A 25038-nucleotide genomic window follows, 5' to 3' on the forward strand; every position below is an offset into this window, starting at 1 on the left:
CTTTGAAAATCTTCTTCTCAAGAACCACTGGGCCAGAAAAGCTGAAACTTATGTGGAAGCATCTTAGCGTAGTGTAGATTCTAAATTGTTCAAATCATGACCCCCCGGGGGAAGGGCGGGGCCACAATGGGAAATCAAAGTTTTACATATAAATATAAAGGAAAAATCTTTGAAAATCTTCTTCTCAAGAGCCACTGGGCCAGAAAAGCTGAAACTTATGTGGAAGCATCTTAGCGTAGTGTAGATTCTAAATTGTTCAAATCATGACCCCCTGGGGGGGAGGGCTGGGCCACGATGGGGAATAAATGTTTTACATAGAAATATATAGGAAAAATCTTTGAAAATTTTCTTCTCAAGAACCACTGGGCCAGAAAAGCTGAAACTTATTTGGAAGCATCCTGGGGTAGTGTAGATTCAAAATTTTTCAAATCAACACCCCAGGGAGTAGGGCGGGGCCACAATGGGGAATCAAAGTTTTACATAGAAATATATAGAAAAAAATCTTAGAAAATCTTCTTCTCAAGAACCACTGGGTCAGAAAAGCTGAAACTTATGTGGAAGCATTCTAAGGTAGTGTAGATTCTAAATTGTTCAAATCATGACCCCCGGGGGTAGGGCGGGGCCACAATTGGGAATCAAAGTTTTACATAGAAATATATAGGAAAAATCTTTGAAAATCTTCTTCTCAAGAACCACTGAGCCAGTGAAGCTGAAACTTATTTGGAAGCATCCTGGGGTAGTGTAGATTCTAAATTGTTCAAATCATGACCCCCGGGGGTAGGGCGGGGCCACAATGTGGAATCAATGTTTTACATAGAAATATATCTGAAAAAAAAAAATCTGAAAACCTAAGCTGAAGCTTATGTGGAAGCATACTGGGGTAGTGTAGATTTCAAATTGTTTAAATTATGATTAGTGGGGTAGGGTGGGGTCACAATATGTATTACAAGGGGGAAATCTGGTAAAGAACAGAATGGCCAAAGCTTCTCAGGTGAGCGATGTGGCCGATGGGCCTCTTGTTAAAATGCTAATTAAATTTATTAAAAGTGTAAGAATGAAATATAATGAGATTATATTACTATACTTCACATATATAATCATTTGTTAAAAAGAATTTGATTAGTTGAGACAATAAAGTGACCATCATGTTAACCCTACAACAAAGAGTGTTCCCATGCAGTTTGAATTGATATATTTAACTTTGGGTAGGGTGGTGGGTTATAGCAAAAAATCTTATAGAATTAATGAAAGTTGCATGTTCTCAATAATTGCTGCATGACATACATGTTTTTTTAGACTGGTATTGCCTGTCTCTATTGTACAAAAGATCATGCATATCAGACAGGCAAGGCCAGTCTACGTGTTTTTCCAAGTGCATTGGTCCTCCATTCAGTTTGATTCTTTGTGTGTTGTAGGAGGAACCAGAACTACCGTGACATCATTAAGGGCCTGTCCCTGGGGCAGAAACACCTGGGTCTGTTTGACGTCCTTAATCAGTTTAATCACCTGTTCTGGCTCGGTGACCTCAACTACCGAATCGAGGACAATATTGCCGTGAGTGTACTGAAAATATGATGTTAATTAGTCAATAATATTCCCAGTGAGTGCATTTTATAATGAATGTTATTAATTATCTCCTTTTCAGACAATTCTAGAAAAATTGGAGTCCCGAGATATAGAATACTTAATAACCAAAGATCAGCTGAAGAAAGTCCAGAGAGAAAAGAAGGGCTTCTGTGGTTTCTGTGAGTATATCACATTTACCAATAGTATTAATACTGTATATAGGGTTGTTTTTGCGATTGTTTGAGTTTAATGGAAAGTTGTATCACATATTCTGGAAAAATGAGAGCAGGGATTCTCTCTATTTTGAATTTGCCTATTGACAATCAGGGCAAAGAGGCAAAAATGAAACAATGGACATTGCCTGATTGTACATGCAGGTGGTGTAATTAAAGTAATGAAATCAGGAAATACAACCTGCTGAAGAAGTTAAAATTGAACAATGATTGAAATAGACATTTCAGTTGATTTTTTTTGCTCAGTGATACATTAATTATTTTGACAGGTGAGGAAGACATCTCATTCATGCCAACATACAGGTTACCAAGGTTCCAGATAGAGTACAAATATGACTGGAAGAAAGTCAAGAAAACAGGGGTATGTAATAACAGAATGTGATATATATAGGGTGAATTCACCATGCATCGGATACCCTTGTACTTCAACAAGTTCTAGTGATATCGCTACCGACGGAAAATTATCAAAATGGAGTTTAACATTTAGTTTGTGATTAAAATATCAATTTGGGACACAATTATATGCCCTTTATTTAGAAAATATCCTCAAAAATCGAGTTTTTAGGAATAACTCAAAATTCACCATGGATCGGACATTGTTTACCATGCATCGGACAGACAGTATTTTGACCGGAAAAATATCATACCTTTATTAAAGTGCTTCAAAATCCTTGATATGGATATCTTTTTATCTTTTATCTAAGAATTAACCCTCAACTTAAATTTAATTGACGATGTTGTTGCACAAACGTAGAACGATTCAAAAGACCTCACTCTGTCACAAAAATGCTTTAAAATGCTTATAATGCGGTAATTCGCGCCTTTTTTCATGGTTTATCATACTCTGGTTTGTAGAAATAAATTGAGTCAAATTCCAGACGTCATATATCGATAACTTGTATTTTGACTGAAAATATAGAGTTTTTATTTTCCTTTTCCGCAAAAAACAGCTATCAGATGGGTTCTGTATGAAAATGGTAGTACTTACCATTGCATCGGAAAGTGTCCGATGCATGGTTAATTTGTGTCCGATGTACGGAGAAATGAACATACTAGTGAAAACCAGTTCTATAAAGAATTATTCGAACATTGAAGTGAAATTTCTTTAAAATTTATGTAAAATTACCAATCTTTGACTTTATTTACCAAAGTCTGACTCGTTCCGCTGAAGTCGAATTTTAAGAACGATAACTCTAAAAATCGAAAAATCATAAATTTCTGGTTATTCCCCTTTGATGATGTAAAATATGACGTAACTTCAAGGCCATTCTCGGGGTATTTTTATCACACCATGATAATAACAATCGGTATCATTAAAAAATTTAAATCTTCAGCTTCTAGACAGAAACAAATAAATACACGGAACTCTTAAGTTGAAAGAGAATTTATTGTCTAAAGTTGTCCGATGCAAGGTATGTGTCCGATGCATGGTGAATTCACCCTACTGTATACAGGGCTTGTGCTAGGGCTTTCATTTTCTACTTTGTGACAAAACTTTTCATGTGGTACAATTTTGTTTTTGTCCTTTTGATACATGTATTGACCTAGGAGTATAACCTTCTTTTTAGGTAACCTGAGTAAACTCAGGTGACCTATTGCTATCCGTTTTCGTCCGTTGTCGTCCATCGTGTGTTAACATTTAAACATTTTCAGCTTCTTATCTGCAACCGCTCAACCAATTTCAACCAAATTTGGCATAAAGCATCTATGGGTAAAAGAGAACAAAAATTGTGAATTTCATGGTCCCCGCTCCCCTGGGGCCTGAGGGGTGGAGCCAAAACCACTAAAATCAGTGCAATCTTTAAAAATCTTCATCTTTACTCCTGAACATCAAGCAGTCAAACTGTTTGCATAATTGTAATCAGCATTGAGTCCTCAACCAAAATTGTGAAATTCATTGCCCTGGGGGCAGGGGTTCTAGTGCTAGGGTGGGGCTATATAGATTATATAGTGAAAATGCATTGTTTCTCTGAAAATCTTCTTCTCTGCTCCTGGTATTTGATAAACAAAACAAATACATAGTTATGTTGAATTAGGCTGCCTCTTCCAAATTTGTGAATTTCATGGCCCCGGGGTCAGGGGTTCTGCTGTTAGGGTGGGGCTCAATCGATTATATAATGAAAAAAAAACATTGATTCTGTAAAAGTCTTCTCTGCCTTGGGTATGAAGCCAGTGAACTATGTACATAGTTATGGTAAGGAAGGATGCCTCTTTCAAAATAATGAATTTCAGGGTCCCTGGGTTGGGGTTTCTAGTGTTAGGTAGGGCTCTACTGATTATATACATGTATAGTGAAAAATACATTAATTCTTTAAAAATCTTCTTCTCTGCTCCTGAGTATTAAATGAACTAACCAAGTACATAGTTATGTTGAATAAGGCTGCCTTTTCCAAAACTGTGAATTTCATTTCCCCAGGGTCAGGGGCTCTAGTATTAGGGTGGGGCTCTATTGATTATATTGTGAAAATACATGAATTCTTTAAAAATCTCCTCTGCTCCAGGGTATTAAACCAGTGAACATGATGAAGAAGGCTGCCTCTTCCAAAATTGTTAATATCAGGGCCCCTGGGTCAGGGGTTTGGTGTAAGTTCAGGGTTATAAATATATAATGAAAATGCATGAAATCTTTGAAAATCTTTCCCTTTGCTCCTGGGTATTATGCCAATGATCTTAGTACATATTAATGATGATGAAATGTGCCTCTTCCAAAATGGCTAATTTCTGGACCTTTGGGTCAGGGGTTACCCAAGGCGGGGGGCTTTATAGTCTGAATTTAGATTAATGCCTTGAAATCTGCTCTTCATTAGTAATCAACCAGTAATTCATGATAAAATTTCCAAAATTTTGAAATGTGTTGCCCCAGGGTCAATGGTTCCTGTGGGGTGGGATGCACAACTGTGGAAAAGTGGAAATGCATTTTCTCTTTGTTACTCTGATCTACCTCTGGGTATTAAGTTACCAAATTAAGCAAGCTAGGTGTATCATTATGATAAGCAATGGTGCCTCTTTCGAAAATGTGAATTTCATGGCCTTTGGTTTCAAACACGAGGCAATTCAATTGTTGAAAAGTTGTTGCATGATACTCAGGTGACCTTTAAGACCCATGGGCCTGTTGTTGAAAAAAAACTTTTATATTGTCCATATTTTTTTAATAAGAGTAATAAAGCTATTATATGTCAGGGTATTCTCTGTAACAAGAACAGTTAGTTGGTTTCAACATTTTATCAACTCTTAACCTTGGAGTTTGACCTATATTTGAATAACTTTAACTTTGGGATTTTTTTTACCTCCTACCTTGACTGTCACAAAAGGGGCAGCATTGACTCAAAGCAGATCTTGTTGTTTTGACAGTGAATTTCAGATCAATTTTGTCTTTTTTATAGGAGAGGATCAATGCTCCTTCGTGGTGTGACAGGGTACTGTGGAGGTCCTATCCAGGCACATACATAGAAAATCTAGCTTATGGTAGGTGTATAGAAATCTGGCTTATGGTAGGTGTATGAGATACATAGAAATCTAGCTTATGGTAGTTGTATATTATATTATACATAGGAAATCTAGCTTGTGGTAGGTGTATAAAACTCAATATTAATACAATCATGTATTTACTGCAATGCTGTGAGGTATTATAGAGCATAACTTTTGCCTTCACAGATCATTAAAAAATAAAATAAATCTGTATTCAGCAGTCATGAATTTTTCCTCAAGTCTTTATAGTGCAGTCTGAATCATTACATTGAGTTGAAAGTGAAAAATTCCCAATATTAGGTTTTGTATTTCCATAAATGCATACTATTAAAGGAGTAATGACAGATTTTTGATTGTAAATTTTTATCTTGTTTAGGTTGTGCTGACAAGGTGCTTGGGAGTGACCATCGGCCCGTGTTCTCATCATTTAACGTGGGAATCACTTCAGACTTTGTCATGAACAGGAATTCCCTAACCACTGAATCTCTGATTAAAATTGTATTTCACCAAGTTGTTGCTCAAGTAAGTCACTAACAAAACATTCACAAACATAAACTATATGTATAGATCTTGTTATCTGTACTGTAGATCAACTTGCTACGTACATCTTATTTTCAATTGAAAGTTATTAGGGATTTATAAACGAGAAAAAATATGTGCAAATATTGGTAATTGTCTTTTATGCTCTTTAACAATGAAAATATATGCACCACAGCAAAAAGTGATCTACAATAAATAAAGTAAAAGTTAATTGTAGTGGAATGTGTGAATTTTGGAATAAGTCCTTTGTTTTATATTACAGGTTAAAACATGTTGTAAGCAGTATTTTTACCTAGAATTCCATTCCACATGCTTAGCAGGTAAGACAAAATGATGAATGTTGAAAGAAAGGTCAGTGTTTATGTTAATACGTTATTTATATGCTGTAATATAAACTCCTATATTTAATGTGATGACTATTATTTATTAAACCTAGTTATTTTGAACCCTGTTAAAAGGGGAAAAAAATTCAAGCTATCTTCTGGAAATTTAATTTTTTTTATTTAAAATACATAAAAGGTCATAGGGACTTCCAACTAACTTTGAAATATCCATGAAATTAAGATATTGGTGTTGAACTGTATTGGAAAGTTACCCAGTTTTATAATTAATGTGAATAGATCCTACCTGTAGATACCTTTATTTTTATATAATTTGATTCTACCTGTAGATGTGGTACCCAGTTCAGCCAATACCAGTTTCCAGCAGCATAAGACAGGATTCTACACGTGTCCTGTGTGGGAGAAAAAACAGATTCCTGAGGTAAAGAAATCAATTATTTATTATCTTGTACTTCTCGTATGTAACATGTATTGGATCAGGCACTTTACTCTGTCTTTATATGACAATTGAAATCATTTTAACACATTTTTAATATGTCTTTGAAGATTCTGTGCTAAATCTAAGCTTCATAAATGTGTGTCAGCTAAGTTTGATAGGAATACATGTAAATCATCGAAAGAATCAGTAGAAGGAGTTATAATTTTAAGTATATTTTGTGAATTTTTTTTTCTACACACCCAGTATTTAAAAAAGTGTGATAATATATAAATATTGCATGTAGTTGAGTGTAGCATCGAAAATTTTCACCCCAATTAGAAAACCATTGTCAACTGAGGCGCAGCCAAGGTTGACAATGGTTTTTTAGGGGTGAAAATTTTTAATGTTACACTCAACTACATGCAATATTTATTATATTATACTGAATGTTTTATACAAATGCATATAACAGTGAACCATGCGCGCATAAATTCTGTGCAGTCACTATTATTTGGAATTTCACTCGTCGTCAAGCAATGTTGACTGTTGCTACGCTGGCTTCATTATTCAGTGGGTAATAACAAATGTTTCTCAATCAATCGGATTCAATTAATTTACATGAAAGTATAATATTAATAATAACTGTTGTAGCTGAGGCCTTTATTCGGGGATGAGGAGTACCTGGGGGATCAGCACATTCTGATCGCTGTAAGGTCCAGGGACAGTGACAATGAATCTTATGGTCAGTTTTACACGTAAAAATTTAAACTTTTTCTTTAACTCTAAATTATTATTTTTAGCTCTACTGGTCAGAGACCAGAAGAGCTTATGCGATAGTAATGCGTCCGGCGTCTGTCTGTCTGTCTGTCTGTCTGTAAACAAATTTTTCAAAATGCTACTCCTCCTACAGTTTTGGTCCGATTTCAATATAACTCGGCACACAAGTAGACTACACTAAGATACATAATTCTGTGCATCGGTTTTTGATTTCGATGAACGGTGTTGCCATGGTTACTAGAAATAGAAATTTCTGTGAAATGCTTTCAAAATGCTACTCCTCCAACAGTTTTGGTCCGATTTCAATATAACTTGGCACACAAGTAGACTACACTAAGATACATAATTCTATGCATCGGTTTTTGATTTCAATGAATGATGTTGCCAGGGTTACTAAAAATAGAAATTTCTGTATAATTCTTTCAAAATGCTACTCCTCCTACAGTTTTGGTCCGATTTCAACATAACTTGGCACTCAAGTAGACTACACAAAGATACATAATTCTGTGCATCTGTTTTTGATTTCGATGAACGGTGTTGCCATGGTTACTAAAAATAGAAATTTCTGTGAAATGCTTTCAAATTGCTACCCCTCCTACAGTTTTGGTCTGATTTCAATATAACTTGGCACACAAGTAGACTACACTAAGATACATAATTCTGTGCATCTGTTTTTGATTTTGATGAACGGTGTTGCCATGGCTACTAAAAATAGAAATTTCTGTGAAATGCTTTCAAAATGCTACTCCTCCTACAGTTTTGGTCCGATTTCAATATAACTTGGCACACAAGTAGACTACACTAAGATACATAATTCTGTGCATCGGTTTTTGATTTCGATGAACGGTGTTGCCATGATTACTAAAAATATAAATTTCTGTATAATTCTTTCAAAATGCTACTCCTCCTACAGTTTTGGTCCCGATTTCAACATAACTTGGCATACAAGTAGACTACACTAAGATACATAATTCTGTGCATCGGTTTTTGATTTCGATGAACGGTGTTGCCATGGTTACTAAAAATAGAAATTTCTGTACAATTCTTTCAAAATGCTACTCCTCCTACAGTTTTGGTCCAATTTCAACATAACTTAGCATACAAGTAGACTACACTAAGATACATAATTCTGTGCATCGGTTTTTGATTTCGATGAACGGTGTTGCCATGGTTACTAAAAATAGAAATTTCTGTGAAATGCTTTCAAAATGCTACCCCTCCTACAGTTTTGGTCTGATTTCAATATAACTTGGCACACAAGTAAACTACACTAAGATACATAATTCTGTGCATCAGTTTTTGATTTTGATGAACGGTGTTGCCATAGTTACTAAAAGTAGAAATTTCTGTGAAATGCTTTCAAAATGCTACTTCTCCAACAGTTTTGGTCTGATTTCAATAAAATTTGGCACACAAGTAGACTACACTAATATACATAATTCTGTGCATCGGTTTTTGATTTCGATGAACGGTGTTGCCATGGTTACTAAAAATAGAAATTTCTGTATAATTCTTTCAAAATGCTACTCCTCCTACAGTTTTGGTCGGATTTCAATATAACTTGGCACACAAGTAGACTATACTAAGATACATAATTCTGCGCATCAGTTTTTATTTTGATGAGCGGCAAGGATCATTTTTCTATTTATTGCTGTTTTAAAGTTTCAAGTCCCAGTTGCTACTTTTCTCTTCCTTTGTTTTAAGTATAAACCAGTAGAGCTACAGTCTCGACAGAGACTTCTGGTTCTCATAAATTATAAAATCAGAGGAAATTTGGTACAGGTTATTGCATATTTATGCAAGATTGTTTTGATATTACAGGTGAATGTGTCGTAGAACTGAAAAATAAGATTGACATCAACAAGCCCCAGGCATTCGAGTGTCAGCTGCTTCACCAAGGGGAGGTCACTGGAAAATTAAGGTAGGTCAAGGTCATCATTATATGTCACAGTGAAAGTTAAGGTTGTCAACAAAATATTGAAGAATAATTGTTATACATGTATAATTATTATGTTACACTGGAAAGTTGAAGAAGCCACCTTATAAAAATGAAGCACACTGGATTAAGAATGTCACATTTGCTTTCCACAAATAAAAAATATTGTAGATGAAATAATGTCTTGGTCGTTGTACTTTTAGCAACTTGTTAAATTTGAGGAAAGGTTAATCAAAGATTGAATAAGTTTGATATAAAATTTAAAAAAAAATCTCTATTTTTTCATGACCTCATTGTCAAATTGTATTACATGTACAGTATCTAGTAAATCTGTAATACAGAAGAAAAAATAAAGTAAAATTAAAATACCCCAATACCTGGTAATTTTGTTTACATAATATGTAATTCTTTTTTTTTCCAGTGGCCAGGTGCATGCTTTGACAGGGTCATTTACTCCCAGAAGTTCTATCAAGAAATCTTATGGTACTCTTTAATCTAAATATTTATTTAATGGATCATTTTTATATGTGTAGGGTAAACATTTTCAAGCAATGCCTTATTTATTAATTAACATTTCATGCTTTAAAAGAAGTTTTAAATTTTTTTTCAGAATTGGTTGCGTTGGATACAGAATATATTGATCCAGAATTGATGCATTCAGATTTGCCACCCTCAGCAGACACCCTATCCCCCCTAACGGGCCCCCAGATTAGTGGCAGCCATGCCACCCTAACCCATGTACAGAGCATGCCTGCTGCATTACTAGACAAACCTCCCATTCCTATTTCATCGCGCCCCGCAGTGGATGATCTCCCGGTAAGACAAAAAAAATTATTTCCAATATTTTGCACCAAAATGTATCTAGACACAGGTCATAGAGATGACTTTATATATGGAGTTTTAATGGAAACATTTGAGTTTGAATTTAGACCATAAACTTGAATACTATAATCTCCGAAGAAAATAGTCAAAGGATAAGATTCAAGTTAGGTTTAGTGTTTCAAAAGCCATTGATTTGCTGCTATTAAATTACATATTCAAACAAGAGGCCCATGGGCCACATCGCTCACCTGAGCACTGTGGCTAGGAAAAAGCAGAATTGGTTTATACTTGAAAAGTTTAAATCCAAAAGAAGTCCAAAGACCAATCATGGCTTTGCTATTCTTGAGAAGAAATTTTTAAAGAATTTTCCTATAAATTTCTATGTAAAAATTTGGTCAGCCATTTTGGCCCCGCCCTACCCCTGGGGGTCATGATTTGAACAAACTTGAATCTACACTACCCGAGGATGCTTCCATATAAATATGATCAATTATGGCTTTGCTATTCTTGAGAAGAAGATTTTTAAAGAATTTTCCTATACATTTCTATGTAAAACTTTGGTCGGCCATTTTGGCCCCGCCCTACCCCTGGGGGTCATGATTTAAACAAACTTGAATTTACATTACCTGAGGATGCTTAAACATATAAATATGATCAATTATGGCTTTGCTATTCTTGAGAAGAAGATTTCTAAAGAATTTTCCTATACATTTCTATGTAAAACTTTGGTCGGCCATTTTGGCCCTGCCCTACCCCTGGGGGTCATGATTTGAACAAATTTGAATCTACACTACCTGAGGATGCTTCCATATAAATATGATCAATTATGGCTTTGTTATTCTTGAGAAGAAGATTTTTAAAGAATTTTCCTATTTATTTCTATGTAAAACTTTGGTCGGCCATTTTGGCCCCGCCCTACCCCTGTGGGGGTCATGATTTGAACAAACTTGAATCTACACTACCTGAGGATGCTTCCATATAAAGATGATCAATTATGGCTTTGCTATTCTTGAGAAGAAGATTTCTAAAGAATTTTCCTTTATATTTCTATGTAAAACTTTGGTCGGCCATTTTGGCCCCGCCCTACCCCTGGGGGTCATGATTTGAACAAACTTGAATCTACACAACCTGAGCATGCTGGTTCATATAAATATGATGAATTATGGCTTTGTCATTCTTAAGAAGAAGATTTTTAAAGAATTTTCCTATATATTTCTATGTAAAACTTTGGTCGGCCATTTTGGCCCCGCCCTACCCCGGGGGTCATGATTTGAACAAACTTGAATCTACACTACCTGAGGATGTTTCCCAATAAGTTTCATCTTTCCTGGCACAGTGGTTCTTGAGAAGATTTTTAAAATATGCCACCAAATTTTCATAAATTCCCAATTATCTCCCCTTGAATGAGGGCGTGGCCCTTCATTTGAACAAACTTGAATCCCCTTCACCCAAGGATACTTTGTGGGAAGAAGTCGAAAATGTGAAAAGTTTACAGACGGACAGACAGACAGACAGACGGACGCCGGACAAGCTCACTTGAGCCTTCGGCTCAGGTGAGCTAAAAAGACAAAGAGTTTTATAAATATTTTTTGAAACTTTTTACACAGCAAGTATACAAGTATGGTGATGTCCAATCAAGTGCATTGTTTCAAAAACAATTGGAAAACATTCTTTGTGATTCGGTATGCCATAAAATCTACAACTTGCTGCCATGGCTACTGGGTTTTCTAATGCTTTACAAAATGTCACATCTTAGCTGTCTTTTAAATCATTATTTTTACAAATATTTTAATGCCCTAGATTGTTGAATTGTTGGTCTTAACATTCATTTTTCATTATCCCTCACAATGAAGTTTGAGGGGATATAATAAATTAATGTGCTTTTGTGTGGGGGAGAGTGAGTGTGTGCAAAATAGAAGTTGGGCAAGTATCACAAAAACAAAGCTGCTGACTGATTCTGCTTACACTGGCAAATAATCAATAATGCGCTAGCTTACCGGTACATTGAGGGTCAGATAATACCATAAAGCTTTAGTATGAAACTGATGATTTTACTTTTAAATTAAAAGAAGGATAAGTGGATATTATCTTTATTACATTTTCATCTCACTTAAGGGAATGCATGTACATATATTAATTAATTCATAGCTTCTATGCAATCCATGAAAACACAAATTCTGAAGGATAATTCAGATACTTGTAGTTTTGAAAACCTGCAAATATTATATCTACTTGTTAAATTAGATTTATAAAATGTATACGTATTTTAACTCTCTTAAGTTTAGGGAATGCTTAGTCATAACTGATAAACTTTTAATAGAAGTAAGCTAATATTATTGTAATCGTAAGATTTATCCTTCTTCAGAGCTCCAGTCGAATCCGGATTCCTCCACCCACAGGACCAGGGGCAATGCAGGCCTCCCATAAATCAGCACCAGTGGGGTGTACTGTCACAGAACCTCCCAATAAACCACCACCTCCTGTACCCAAAAAACAGCCCAGCTATGTCAATATACCAAAAGTGAGTATGACTAAATCTTCTCAAAATAAACTTCCATCATACCTACCTAAACAACAGACCAGATTTGTCAATATACCAAAAGAGAGTATGGCAAAATCTCCTCAAAATTAACAAGACAGTAAAATATTTTAAAATCAATCAAAACTTGAATTCTTCTTTTCTATCCCTTGATAAGGGCAATCAAAATATTACTTTTCTGTAAAAGCTTTGTCAAATTTTCATCCTCAGTATAAAGTATAAAAATGCAGAATCTTCTGTATTGTATTGATTAAATTTGTCAGTAAATAGCACATGAATCCCCCATCATCAGTCTATCATAATGAAATGATTCATATTATTCTGTAACACTTGGTATCAACTTCAGTCTTACTTATTTTTTTCTTGCCCCCAGCAGAAGAGTCCTATTGGTGACTGGCTGAGAGGGATTAACCTTCCACAGTACCAGGACAACTTCATCAAGAATGGTTTCGATCAGCTTCAGTTCCTCAAAAACATGTCCAAAATAGACTTAATGGAGATCGGGATCCGTAACATGATTCACATTGACTTGATACTAGAGAGTCTCAAAAGAATGAGTCTGTGATGAACTGTAGCTCTACTGCATAGAGTCTTAGGCTATGAGTGAAACAGTTCCAATATGCTGAAAAACTTGGTCCAAAAAGAAATGTGTAATCCAGAACTTAGGAGTATGATTTCATTGTGCTGAATTAACATAGTATTCAGGTGGAGACCATCAATATGCCAGATTATTTAAATGTGTCTGGTTGACAGGGTCCTACTGGACATAAAGGTGTTTCATTCCTCCATCACTTTTAGGACCAAAAATCAATGGATTCTTTGTAATACATATGTGAATGAGACTGATTATTTAGTACAACTCTATGCAACCTTCAGCATTGACCAAACTTTCTCATGAGTGTTGTTTTCATTAGGTATTCACCCTTCACATAAACACAAACTAATAGAAGACATGTTATTTTTATAAAGTCTTCATTTCTTCTGAACATTTGTCTTTATTTATGAAGTTTTTCTTTATATGGTACAGATTAATGAATCTGACTTGGTGCTCAAAGTGTTTTAGAATCAGTATTTTTATATCTTCATTGCAGAAGTGCCCAATAGTCAGTGTTCTAGAGTATCTGTTGTACAGACAAGCAGACAGGACTTTTTATCTGAATTTACGTACATGTACATACATGTATGTGACTGTTTTTCAGATATATAAAAAAATATAATATTTATATGACACTTCATTGCTTGAATATTACATTAGATAATTTTTTAGGGTCTTGAAGTACTTATATGTAAAACCTAATATATTGTTATCTCAATACATGTATAATACTTACCCTTTCAATATTTAGAAGTGTGTTGTATCAAAACATTAATTGTCCCTGTTAACAGACAGTTTGTTATTGAATTCAGCAGAAAAGATGAGAATTTCAATCATGAAAGGTTATACACGTATTTGACTGTTTTAAATTATAAATAGACCAAAAATTTTAAACAGCATTAAGCAGATTGATGTATTTTGTTATAATTTTTAACTTATTGATAAATTTATTTTTCTTTTTAAAAAAAAGCATACAGAGGTGCTCAAGACTGATAGTTTTCTTGTATTATTTTTGAGTAAGCTGTCTAGTTTTGTGTTGTTTTTGTGTACAGCAGGATCTGTACAACCATACTTTGTGACAATGTCTAATTCATACATTTACAATCTTGACAGACAAAAATAATCTTCAAAAAAGTATTGTGAGAAGTGTGCTATTTTACAAAATATTCACTTCTAGTTTTTCCCCTAACACATTAGCAAAGAAATACAAGGTACTTTAGAATACTTTTTTTCAATCTAAATATATATCCATGGTTTCACCAATTCTGTACTTACTCTAACAAACTGTGATAATGAGGTGCTTGTTGACCATTCTCATTTCTGACTTTTATTGCTCATTTACCTTTTTTCTGATTCATGCATGATGAATACATGAATTACATCTTTTATTCTATGTTTCTGTTTCATTTTATTATTTAAATATGTATTTTTATTGTCCATCCCTTCAGTTATACCCAATACTCTTTCCCTGTTTTATACTTATAACCTTTCTTTGGAATAAGGATGAGATTTATATTTAAGCATGTTTTCTTTTTTTTTATTTCAAGAGAGGTTTTTTAAAAATTGTCATCATATGAAGGTCCAAATCCCTTGCCAGTAACCATCTTCCCTTTTAAAAAAAAATAAAATTCTTTCAGCACAATCCCATGAATACAGAACACTTTAACACTAGTATATCTTAAGCTTAGTGAGTATTAGTAGAGATTTCATTTTCTCACATTGCAGAATTTTCAACCACCCAAAGAAAACTGAAATAATGCTATCATAATCAGTCACTGTTTATCTGCATGTATTTCAGTTTTCTTTGAGTGGTTGAAAATTCTGCAGTGTTTTGTATTCATGAGATTGTGCTGAAAGAATTTTAATTTTTTTTTTAATTTGCAAAAGTTACAAAAACTTCAAAACAAAACCATTTTACCATTCTTTGATTTAGTAGAAATGCAAAAGAAGAAATTAATTAAGGATAATCATACATAAATTAATGCACTTGATCTCATTAGATAAATTATTGCTGCTACCATTTAATTTTGAAAAGACAACACAACCAATGAACAAATTTTTACAAAACTTTTATATAAATATACCATATTTTCCATGACCAATTTTGTATGTATTGTTTTCATATTGTACTGTCTCTCCACTGAATTGTATTCATTGTCTTTGTTACTGCTACATTGATACATGTATATACACATGTACATGTGTATGATAATTTGTTTATAATTTTTTTTTATAATTTGTTTGTACATATACATGTATGATGTATATGAATCGTGGACAAATATAAAACATTTCTCATTTTAAATAGTTTTTCCTTATTTGTAATGTACATTTACAGGGATGTTAGAAAATCTAACTTCAGAATGTGTTTATTTTATACAGGAATGCAGGTTTTTGAATTTAGCAAACAAGTATTTCCTGATATGAGAGTAAGTTTTGTCCTCAACTCTGGCCTCTCCCCTTTAAAACTGAGAAGCAATGTTACATTTAGAATAGAATTCGGTAAACATCACTATGCATATGTGGATCTAGTTCCATCAGTGAAACATACTACAAATCGATGTTTGACCACTGAGTGAGATGTTGGACCTGTCAATGAGATGTTGGACCGCTTACGTCACACAATGGTCGGAGCTTAATCTCATTTGCATTCGTTGTTGTTCAGACAGTACAAGATACACGTATGTCAAAAAATATTAATGTGAAAGGTAAAGCAAAACATTTATTAACTGTGTTCTCGGGCAAACGGCCTCAGGCAAACAGTTTGGTTCTTGGGTCCGACAAAATGCACGTTGCCCTCGAACTCGGTCAATAAATGTGTATTAACAAATGTTTCTCGACGAATCAGATTCAACTAATTTACATGAAAGTATAATATGATAAAAATTAATAATATATGCATTATTCCTTGAAATCTGAGAGAAACATGATTTGTTTGTGAAACACATGCCCCCATACGGCAGCTCATAGCGAGGTTAACGTTTTGCAGAAGTAGGTCACACAGCAAGGTCAAAATTGTTGATAATGCAAAGGGAGGTCTTGTCACAAGGAATATATCTCTAAAATTTGAAAGCCCTAGTACCAACTGTTCAAAAGTTCTGGACTAGCAAACCCTAGGGTCAAGGTCAAAAAGATAAAAAATAGTTAAACCTATAAAAAGGTTTTATCACAATGAAGACACATCTTGCGATATGAAAGTCCTAACACCAACTGTGCAAAAGTCTTGGCCAAGATTGAAGTTGGGTAAAGTTTTGCCTAAGTGGGTCGAATTCTACGGTCAAGAGGACAGATGTTAATATTCAAAGGAATAAATATGTAAAATATGTAAGCAATATCTCCAACTTTTCAAAAGTTAAATGGATTGGAAAGATTAAATAAAGTTTTTGCAGACAGACATATGGACGGACAGGGCAAAGAATATATATCCACGAATCTTTTATTATGGGGTCATATTGTGAACGAGTACCGGTACAACCTAGTTGATGTAGAAATACACTTGGTTGTTGATGGATGAAAAATATGACGTGATTTAGCGTTGAGGCTAATGAGCCTCTTGTAATTCCACATTAAATCAGTTAGCAAATTTTAATAACACCCGTAAAATACTTTGAAAACAAGATGTGTTTGTGAAATATGCATCCGATGGCAACAAAGTTCGAAAAAGCTATTTTTAGCATATTGGTCACAGTGAAGGTGACAAGGTCATTGACCTTGGTGTCATTTGAAAGAACTCAATTAGTGGAGTAAGCATACCAAATATGAAGTCTCTATCTCCTATGGGTCAAAAGTTATAGCGAAGTTTCGAAAAAGCTATTTTTAGCATATTGGTCACAGTCATGGTCAAAAGGTCACTGACCTTGAGGACATTTGAAAGAGCTTAATTAGTGGAGCAAGTATACCAAAAAGAAGTCGCTAACTTTCATGGTTCAAAAGTTATGGCGAAGGTTAAAGTTGACAACAGACAGACATTCACAAACAGCTGGACAGCTAGACAAACAGACAGACAGGACAAAAACAATATGCGTCCCCGTCTATCGATCCGGGCCCATAAAAATGTTTTATGCCTGTGCATAAACCAGTGTTGTTTGTTTACATCCACATAAAACGCGTCTTGAGATTAAATCGACAATGTACTATAGATAGCTTGTAAATAGTCAACACGTGGTGGTCACACGATAACCCGGATATAATTATATAAAGGTATTGTACATGCTTTCTACTTTTTCTCTAAATAAATGATTATCATCTTAGACACACGAAGAGGAAATGAGAATTTTGTTGGTTTATAATAATCCTTAGCTCTCCTCTGTCTCTGATTGTCAGAAATCTCACAGTGTATAAAAAAAATAAGTACTGCCGATCGCGACATGCGCTTGACCTTTCAGACTAGGATTTAATTTTCTACATTGCACAAAAGATAGATTGAGTACTTCAGACCCTCCCAACCCAGTTCCACTCGGGTGGACGTAACATTCAGACACGTGGTATACGAGTATATGTGTCCATCACAATTAATTTAATATGCAAATGTACAATTAAACAATGAACAAGAAAGATATCATACTTCGCTTTACAAATTTGCATCATTTAATTATGAAATCAAATACATGTAATAATGTTTGTTTAACAGATAACGAGATGGGGGTGTTCCTCTCACGAAATACAGAATCCTATTTGCTGGTAGGATGCGGAGTTTATGTGTGTTTATACTTCTATATTAAACTGAAGAAAGGGAAATGCAACAGCAAGAAAACCTTGGAAGGAAAAACGATTGTGATAACTGGCGCAAACACAGGTGAAAATTTCAATAAAATCACATTTTATAAATATTAATATTACTCAGATATTTTCATATTTTTTGTATAAATTTACAACCACCCAAGTCTATTTAAAAACAAATTGAACTCATCGACTTTGGATGAACCCACTGATTAATGAAAATGACATATTACGATAAATACAATTACAAAACTGTCACTGTGACTGAAATCACTAATTATGTTCCCCAAACGAAGTTGGGGAACTATTTTTCTGTTTCTTATTATTATTATTATGTTCCCAAGTGAAGGGGACAATTGTTTTTACTCTGTTTCTTATTATTATTATTTTTCTTCACGGGAAAATTTTGTCCGCGAATGATCTTGTAAAGTACACATCCGATTAAGGGGAAACCTTTTTAGGGTAAGTGGGCATGTTATGTAGATGTGCGGAACGAAGGTCATTTGCGCGCACGTCTTCAAGAGCGCGCACGTGCAACACGTGGAATGACCAATATAGTTGAAATTGCCGTAACTTTTACATTTTTCGATGTAAAGCTTTGATATTTAGAATATATAGACATATTATAAATGTAGATAAGATGACATTGTCAACATGCCATTTTGTGTGCACGTGCTTGCAAGAGCGCGCAGGCAACACGTGAAATGACCGATTTAATTGATATCGGCGTAAATTTTTACCTTCTTGATGAAATGCTTTGAAACTCGTAATATAAGGATATAGTTGTAGCATAGACAATATGACATGGTCAAAATAGCAAGATCTCACGCGCATGCACGTGCACTTCGCTCTGATTGGCTGAAACTAAAATCTCAATATCTTTCTTGTTTTTTGATGAAATCCTTTGAAATTTTGAACATAGCCATGCATTAGGATATCCTACAACATGATATATAACAATTTTCATGAAAACACGTGCATGCACGTGCGCTGCAATCTGATTGGCTGAAACTTTAAATAGCTATAACTCCCTTGGTTTTCAACCAAACAGGATGGGATTTGGAACATAGATAGATATAATAGACTTCTACAAGAAGGTTTGATCACAATGCACATCCGTACACGTGCATGAACGTACGCTGCAATCTGATTGGCTGAAACTTTAATCAGCTATAACTCCCTTGGTTTTCAACCAAACGGAGTGGTATTTAGAACATAGATAGATGTAATGGACTTCTACAAGAAGGTATGTCACCATGCTCATGTATGCACGTGCGTGCACGTGAAATTAAAATCAAAAATACAATTGAATGAGCGTATTTTTTAATAGATTAAATACTTTAATATTTAGTATATTAAAGTATATAGATTGTGTAGACAAGATGATATGGTCATTACGCACATGCATTCACACACGCGTGCAATGCTAAAATTTGAATGAACTTTGTACCCTTTCGGTAAACGTTTTTCTCAAATGCATAAAGTTTGTCTTATTTAATGAAGCTTACAGGGAATATGGCACCAAAAGGGAAATGGGGAGCGTTTGGGGAACATCTGTAACGGTCCCCGTTACAATTAGCACTAGTTCTTATTATTATTATTTTTCTTCCTGGGAAAATTTTGTCGAGTGATCTTGTAAACTACACATCCGACTTAGGTGAAACCTTTTTAGGGTAATTAGGCATGTTATGTAGATTCAAGGTCATTTTGCGCGCACGTGCTTGCAAGAGCGCGCACGTGCAAAACTTAAAATGACCAATATATAATGGATATAACCGTAATTTGATTTTTCAAATGTTTTGAAACTTATAATGTAAGGATATATAAGTAGTATGCACGAGAAGACATGGTCAAAATAGCAAGATCGCACGCGCATGCACGAGTGCTTCGGATTGGCTGAAACTAAAGTTTCAATATCTTTTTTGTTTTTTGATAAAATCAATTGAAATTTTGAACATAGTCATACATTGTGTCTACAGCCTGTAATATAAGATTTATCATGAAAGCATGTGCATGCACATGTGCTTGCAAGCTCGCACGTGCAACACGAGAAATGTCCAATATAATTGATACAGACGTAACTATTTAAATTATTGGTGAAATGCTTTGAAACTCATTTTATAAGTATATATTAGAAGCATAGACAAAATGACATGGTCAAAAAAGTAAGATCTCACGCGCATGCACGTGCGCTTCGCTCTGATTGGCTGAAACTAAAGTCTCAATATCTTTCTTATTTCTTGTCATAATCCTTTGAAATGTTGAACATAGACCTACATTATGAAGATCTACAGCATGATGTATAAGAATTTTCATGAAAGCATGCGCATGACCGCGTGCTGCAATCTGATTGGCTGAAACTTTAAATGGCTATATCTACTTTGTTTTTTGAAATGCTTTGAAATTTAAAACATTGTGTGATATCCAACAATATGATATAGAAAAAAATCATGAAATCACACGCATACACGTGTGCTGCAATCTGATTGTCTTAAACTTGAATGGCTATAACTCCCTTGTTTTTCAACCAAACAGGATGGGATTTAGAATATAGATAGATATAAGGGACTCCTACAAGAAGGTATGGTCATCATCACACGTGAAAATTTGGAACAAGTGAAATGAAAAATACACATTTGAAAGAGTAAATATTAATTTTACTGAATGCTTTAATATATTGTATATTAAAATTTTTGTAGACAAGATAATATGATCATAACGCACATGCATTCACATGCGCACGGGTGCAAAAAAATTTGAATATAATTGGTATCCTTCTGAGAAAACATTGTTAAAGTCAAAATGCACAGAGTTTGTCTTATTTAATGAAGCTTACAGGGAATATGGCACCAAAAAGGAGTTGGGGAGCGTTTGGGGAACATCTGTAACGGTCCCCGTTACAATTAGCACTAGTTTTCATGGGGGTTTAACTTTTGTTGTTTTAGAGAGACGGAGTGACCCACAATTTATGACCAGTATAAACTTTCATATCTATTACTACTTAACATTTTCCAACCACGAAATTAAATCCCAACAGACCAATATTTTCCCTCAATCTTCGAAAGTTTGATCCCACGAAATTACCAGTATGTGCTTTTACAGTATTAAGCCGTCCAATGCTTTTGTTCTCGTTATAACACTGAAGGTCAAAGTTGAACGCACTGATACCCTTGTTAAACGCCTTTATAAAAATATCTTTCCTTCAGGGATTGGATTCGAAATAGCTTTAGATCTTGCCAAGAGAAATGGACGGATTATTCTTGCATGTCGAAATTCTGAGAAGGGAGAGGAAGCTAAAAATAGAATCGTACAGCTGACAGGAAATACCAATGTTATATTTAGACAAGTTGACGTAAGTTTGATGTCATCTGTAAAATCGTTTGTCGATGTCATCAGGCGGGAAGAAAATAAAGTGGATATATTAATTAACAACGCTGGAGTTGTGGGTATGCTTATGAAAAAATCATGCTTTAATAACACTGTCAAAGATTAGACTTATTCCTCTGAAATGTACCATAGTAAATATTTTTTCCCAATTATTTCCCCGCGAATTTTTAGTTTGAATAAATATAGGTATTTTTTCCCTGAATAGTACAGAATAAGATAATGACAGAAGAAGGATTAGAACTGACCTTTGCCACAAACCACTTCGGACCATTTCTTCTAACAACTCTACTGCTAGGTAAATCTGACATTTAAAGCATAGCCCGATTTTTATTTTCGAATCCAGTCCTTAAATATGTGATATAAGAATTATTATTTTTACCACTGTTCTCTTTGTATTTTTCACATGAACAAATCTTTTTTCCTCGTAGATTTACTGAAGAAATCTAAAGGACGGGTTGTAAATGTAGGATCAGCGGCTAGTGTGATAGGAAAGGTCGACTGTGATAACTTGAGGGCGGAGAAAGGGTACAGTCAACTCCAGTACCATAACTCCAAAACTGCTAATCTTCTATTCACAATGGAACTGGCCAGAAGAGAGAAAGGTATAAAGCAAAGTCTTGCCACCACAAAGTAAAAGTTATGAAAAAAGGTGATTTATTAAAGTTACATAAAAAGAAATTGTATTGTTTACTCTTTAATGTAAACGTGCTTCGGGACGAATCTCCATCCCCGCATATATTCCCAGGGATACTGACTTACTTTTCGCTGATCAACAAAACTCCTTTAACAACCTTGTCATTTACAGATAATGTCTAGGTTTTATTGCACAATTTCTGGAAAAAATCCATTCTAACTTCACTTTTGGCTCCTATGTTTCTCTTGCAATTTTTTAACTCCATGTGTTTTCTGGAAAGTCCACAACTTTCATAAATCGTAACTACTTCTGCGTTACTTTTTGGTTCTTTTTGTTCCATTCTCTTCCTCAGGCACCTACTCCATGCCACATAACACTTAGGATATTTCTTTTTGCATGTATATCACTCCCTCTGAGTCCGCGATACCTCCTTTTCTTTCCAAACAACTTGCAGGTTTTTTTTGGTCCTGAAGACTTACAGATGCTTGTCATCTATCTGTTTTTTAAACTCTTACTTACTTCAAGCTTCCTCGTTTTTATGCTCAGTAATCTCAGTAAGTTTTCCTCTAGCCTTCATAAGCTCGTCTCTTGCTTGGACCATTCTACGCTATTCTGGTTTTCTTTCTCACTGTCATAAGTGTCATACTCAACGCTTATCTCCCTACTAGTATGCAAGTGTTTCCAATAAAATCTCTTCTTTGTGGATCCACATGTGTTACAGGTACACAACTTTGCTTCAACTCTTACCTTGGGACAATGGAGTTTTCCTGGCTTTTTCACACTCAGAAGTCCTCTTGTAAAATTGAATGCACATCTTTTAGGTCCTTGACAAATTGCTGTCCCCTTCTTCATCTTATGACTTACGTTGCTTTTCGTAACTTTGTGAGCGTATTCGTATTCTTCGATGTCTATCTTTGCCTTCAACTAGTTATTTGTCCTCTCGAAATGTCTTTTTAATTTAATCAGCTAAGGACGGCTTTTCCTGGTCCTCTTCTTGTGAATCAGTATATTCTGATGTGATCTGTCTTTTATCCATCATTTGGCTTCCTTAAAACAGTTATCGATATTAATTTATGGTGTACATAATACCCGGTACTGGTGTATGCCTTCATATTCTTTCTTGCAGTCTTGCTATTCTCTTCAATACTATGTCATGCTTCTTTGACCCCTCCTTTAACCAAAAATATTCTAAAATATTTATTACTCGACAAGTTCTTCCCCCATTTGTGGATTTCTTGTTGTCTTGCTTACAAACTAAAATCCTCCATCATTTTGCCAATTGTTTTTGTGTAAAGGCTCCTCCTAGCGCTATTTTTGTTTCCTGGTGATGATCCTTCTGTATCCTATTCTATAGCAGAGGTACACGCTCTGAGTCCACCCGCTCCTTACAATTATTGATTTGTTCCACATTATCAATCATCTGGTTTGTTTGCAAACTTTGCTTAATGGATATTTTTTTCGAACTTCCATTCTGTTTCCTCCATCGTATATCAATTGCTTCAACCTTTGTCCAATGATTTGACCGTTCCTTGAAGTTTGCATACAATTTGCTGGTTAAAGCCTCTTATATCCTCGTTTTGGGAGGTATTTGGGGCATTCTCTTTAGTAAGTATTTTGGTGTTCCCTCACAGAGACTGTACCAACGAAACTTGTACCTTGGTACCCATCGTTCCAGTTAACTTCCAGAGTATCAGAGTTTGGTAATTATTTCAATCTCTCAATTAGAGGTCTTTGTCAATAAGTCATTATCTCATTGCTTTTCTACCTTTTAGACGTAACCGTTTGTTGTGTTCACCCGGGGACGGTCAGAACAAACGTATTCCGTCATATGCCACTGCCCGTCAAAATCCTCATATCTACAGTATTCCGAGTATTAACAAAGGTAGGTTACTTGATCCAAAGAGAAAGTTTTCGTTTTTATCTTCTGAAAATAGATAAATTATACAGATTTTTCTCTTTCTTTCCCTCTTTATGTACAACTAAAAAATAAACTATCTCACTATATTGGCAGGAAAGCAGGAAAAAATTAGCCATTAAATTTTTAAGCTTGATTACATTACAGTCCCCAACAGAGGGTGCGCAGCCCGTCCTGTTCTGTGCACTTGATGACTCCATAGAGACGGGAGGCTACTACATGGATTGTCGTCTGTACGATCACAGTTTTTGGGTTCCTAAGTCTGCCTACGACGTGGGACTCGCCAAGAAACTGTGGGAAACAACAGAGAGAATTCTGGCGGAATGTTGATATATTTAAAATGATGTACATCAGTCAGCTTTGGAGCCAGATACCTTTGACTTGTTCTCTCCCTATAAAAGAATCTTTAAGGAGGTGTTTAAAATCACATGGTTACAGAGGATGAATACCGGCCAGTACAATTTCTGAGGGGAAAGTACATAATATGATATTGTTCAATTTATCCACAGCATTATTTTGTTTCAAATATTGCCTAATGAAAAAAAATTATAGGTCCAAGTCTTTTTTAATATTATAAAAAAAGGTGGCACATCAATAGATTGTGTGAGATTGCAAGAACAAATCAAAGATCCCAAAAGACGGGGAACCTTTTTTTATACTAACGTGGAAATTAATGCAATACATACACGTACATACTTAGACATAAGTCTTTAATGCATTATGTTAAGATCTTGACAATTTTGGGAAACCATGAATTCCAGCTTACTGTGACATATGGACAACAGTATTTTTTTTTTTTTTTGCAATGTTGATGCATTTACCGGTAAGGAAAAATATTCAATAAAACATAATGGTAGATAATGAGAACTCGTATAAAGGTCATCCTTGTAAAAGGTCCAAATATTAAGTCTACTTGAGAAGAAGTTACGGTTCAAAACTTTGATCATCATGAAGACCAATTGGGTATCAAGATCCTTGATGAATTATATATAAAATAGATAGACCAAACTCATGCCTATGAATCCCTACCATGCATATAATGCGACACTGCTTTGAAACTCTCTTATATACCAAATACAATCCAGTCAGATACTCAGTTTTGGAGGCATTCGGATCACGTTTACTATGGATGAGTACACAACGTCAAG

At 34.8% G+C, this 25038-nt stretch overlaps 2 protein-coding genes across 9 annotated transcripts in view; both read left to right on the top strand.

The window, feature by feature from the left end:
- Window positions 1–15540, top strand: part of LOC134240257 (phosphatidylinositol 3,4,5-trisphosphate 5-phosphatase 2A-like) — a 63485-nt gene extending 47945 nt beyond the window's left edge. For 5 of the 8 annotated variants that reach the window (XM_062722353.1, XM_062722354.1, XM_062722347.1 and 2 more), the window contains 14 exons: window positions 1416–1554; window positions 1646–1745; window positions 2069–2160; window positions 5183–5264; window positions 5644–5789; window positions 6070–6127; window positions 6478–6569; window positions 7218–7308; window positions 9165–9264; window positions 9701–9762; window positions 9890–10095; window positions 11709–11783; window positions 12467–12622; window positions 13014–15540. In XM_062722353.1, coding sequence (XP_062578337.1) covers window positions 1416–1554; window positions 1646–1745; window positions 2069–2160; window positions 5183–5264; window positions 5644–5789; window positions 6070–6127; window positions 6478–6569; window positions 7218–7308; window positions 9165–9264; window positions 9701–9762; window positions 9890–10095; window positions 11709–11783; window positions 12467–12622; window positions 13014–13205 — 1591 coding nt within the window. In that variant the 3' untranslated portion in view covers window positions 13206–15540. The remainder of the gene's footprint in view (window positions 1–1415; window positions 1555–1645; window positions 1746–2068; window positions 2161–5182; window positions 5265–5643; window positions 5790–6069; window positions 6128–6477; window positions 6570–7217; window positions 7309–9164; window positions 9265–9700; window positions 9763–9889; window positions 10096–11708; window positions 11784–12466; window positions 12623–13013) is intronic. The other 3 variants (XM_062722348.1, XM_062722350.1, XM_062722351.1) reach the window with 3 other exon arrangements.
- A 1782-nt stretch (window positions 15541–17322) lies between these two features.
- LOC134240306 (retinol dehydrogenase 11-like) lies at window positions 17323–24681 on the top strand. The gene is made up of 7 exons (XM_062722411.1): window positions 17323–17435; window positions 17866–18030; window positions 21161–21400; window positions 21547–21636; window positions 21770–21943; window positions 23748–23857; window positions 24038–24681. Exons 2-7 carry the CDS (start codon window positions 17874–17876, stop codon window positions 24218–24220), a joined length of 954 nt encoding a protein of 317 aa, XP_062578395.1. The 5' UTR covers window positions 17323–17435; window positions 17866–17873; the 3' UTR covers window positions 24221–24681.
- Window positions 24682–25038: the final 357 nt, after the last annotated feature.

Source organism: Saccostrea cucullata, unplaced genomic scaffold (genome assembly GCF_032062105.1).
Source record: "Saccostrea cucullata isolate Sc308-1 unplaced genomic scaffold, CSIRO_AGI_Scuc_v1 ctg43, whole genome shotgun sequence".
In the NCBI taxonomy this organism is placed as follows: domain Eukaryota; kingdom Metazoa; phylum Mollusca; class Bivalvia; order Ostreida; family Ostreidae; genus Saccostrea; species Saccostrea cuccullata.

Excerpts from the sequence above, each read along its gene's own strand:
- LOC134240306 (XM_062722411.1), top strand. The coding sequence starts at position 17,874 with ATGGGGGTGTTCCTCTCACGAAATACAGAATCCTATTTGCTGGTAGGA. Across the intron at positions 18,031-21,160 it reads GATAACTGGCGCAAACACAG|GGATTGGATTCGAAATAGCT; the intron begins GTGAAAATTTCA and ends TCTTTCCTTCAG. Across the intron at positions 21,637-21,769 it reads TCTAACAACTCTACTGCTAG|ATTTACTGAAGAAATCTAAA; the intron begins GTAAATCTGACA and ends TTTTCCTCGTAG.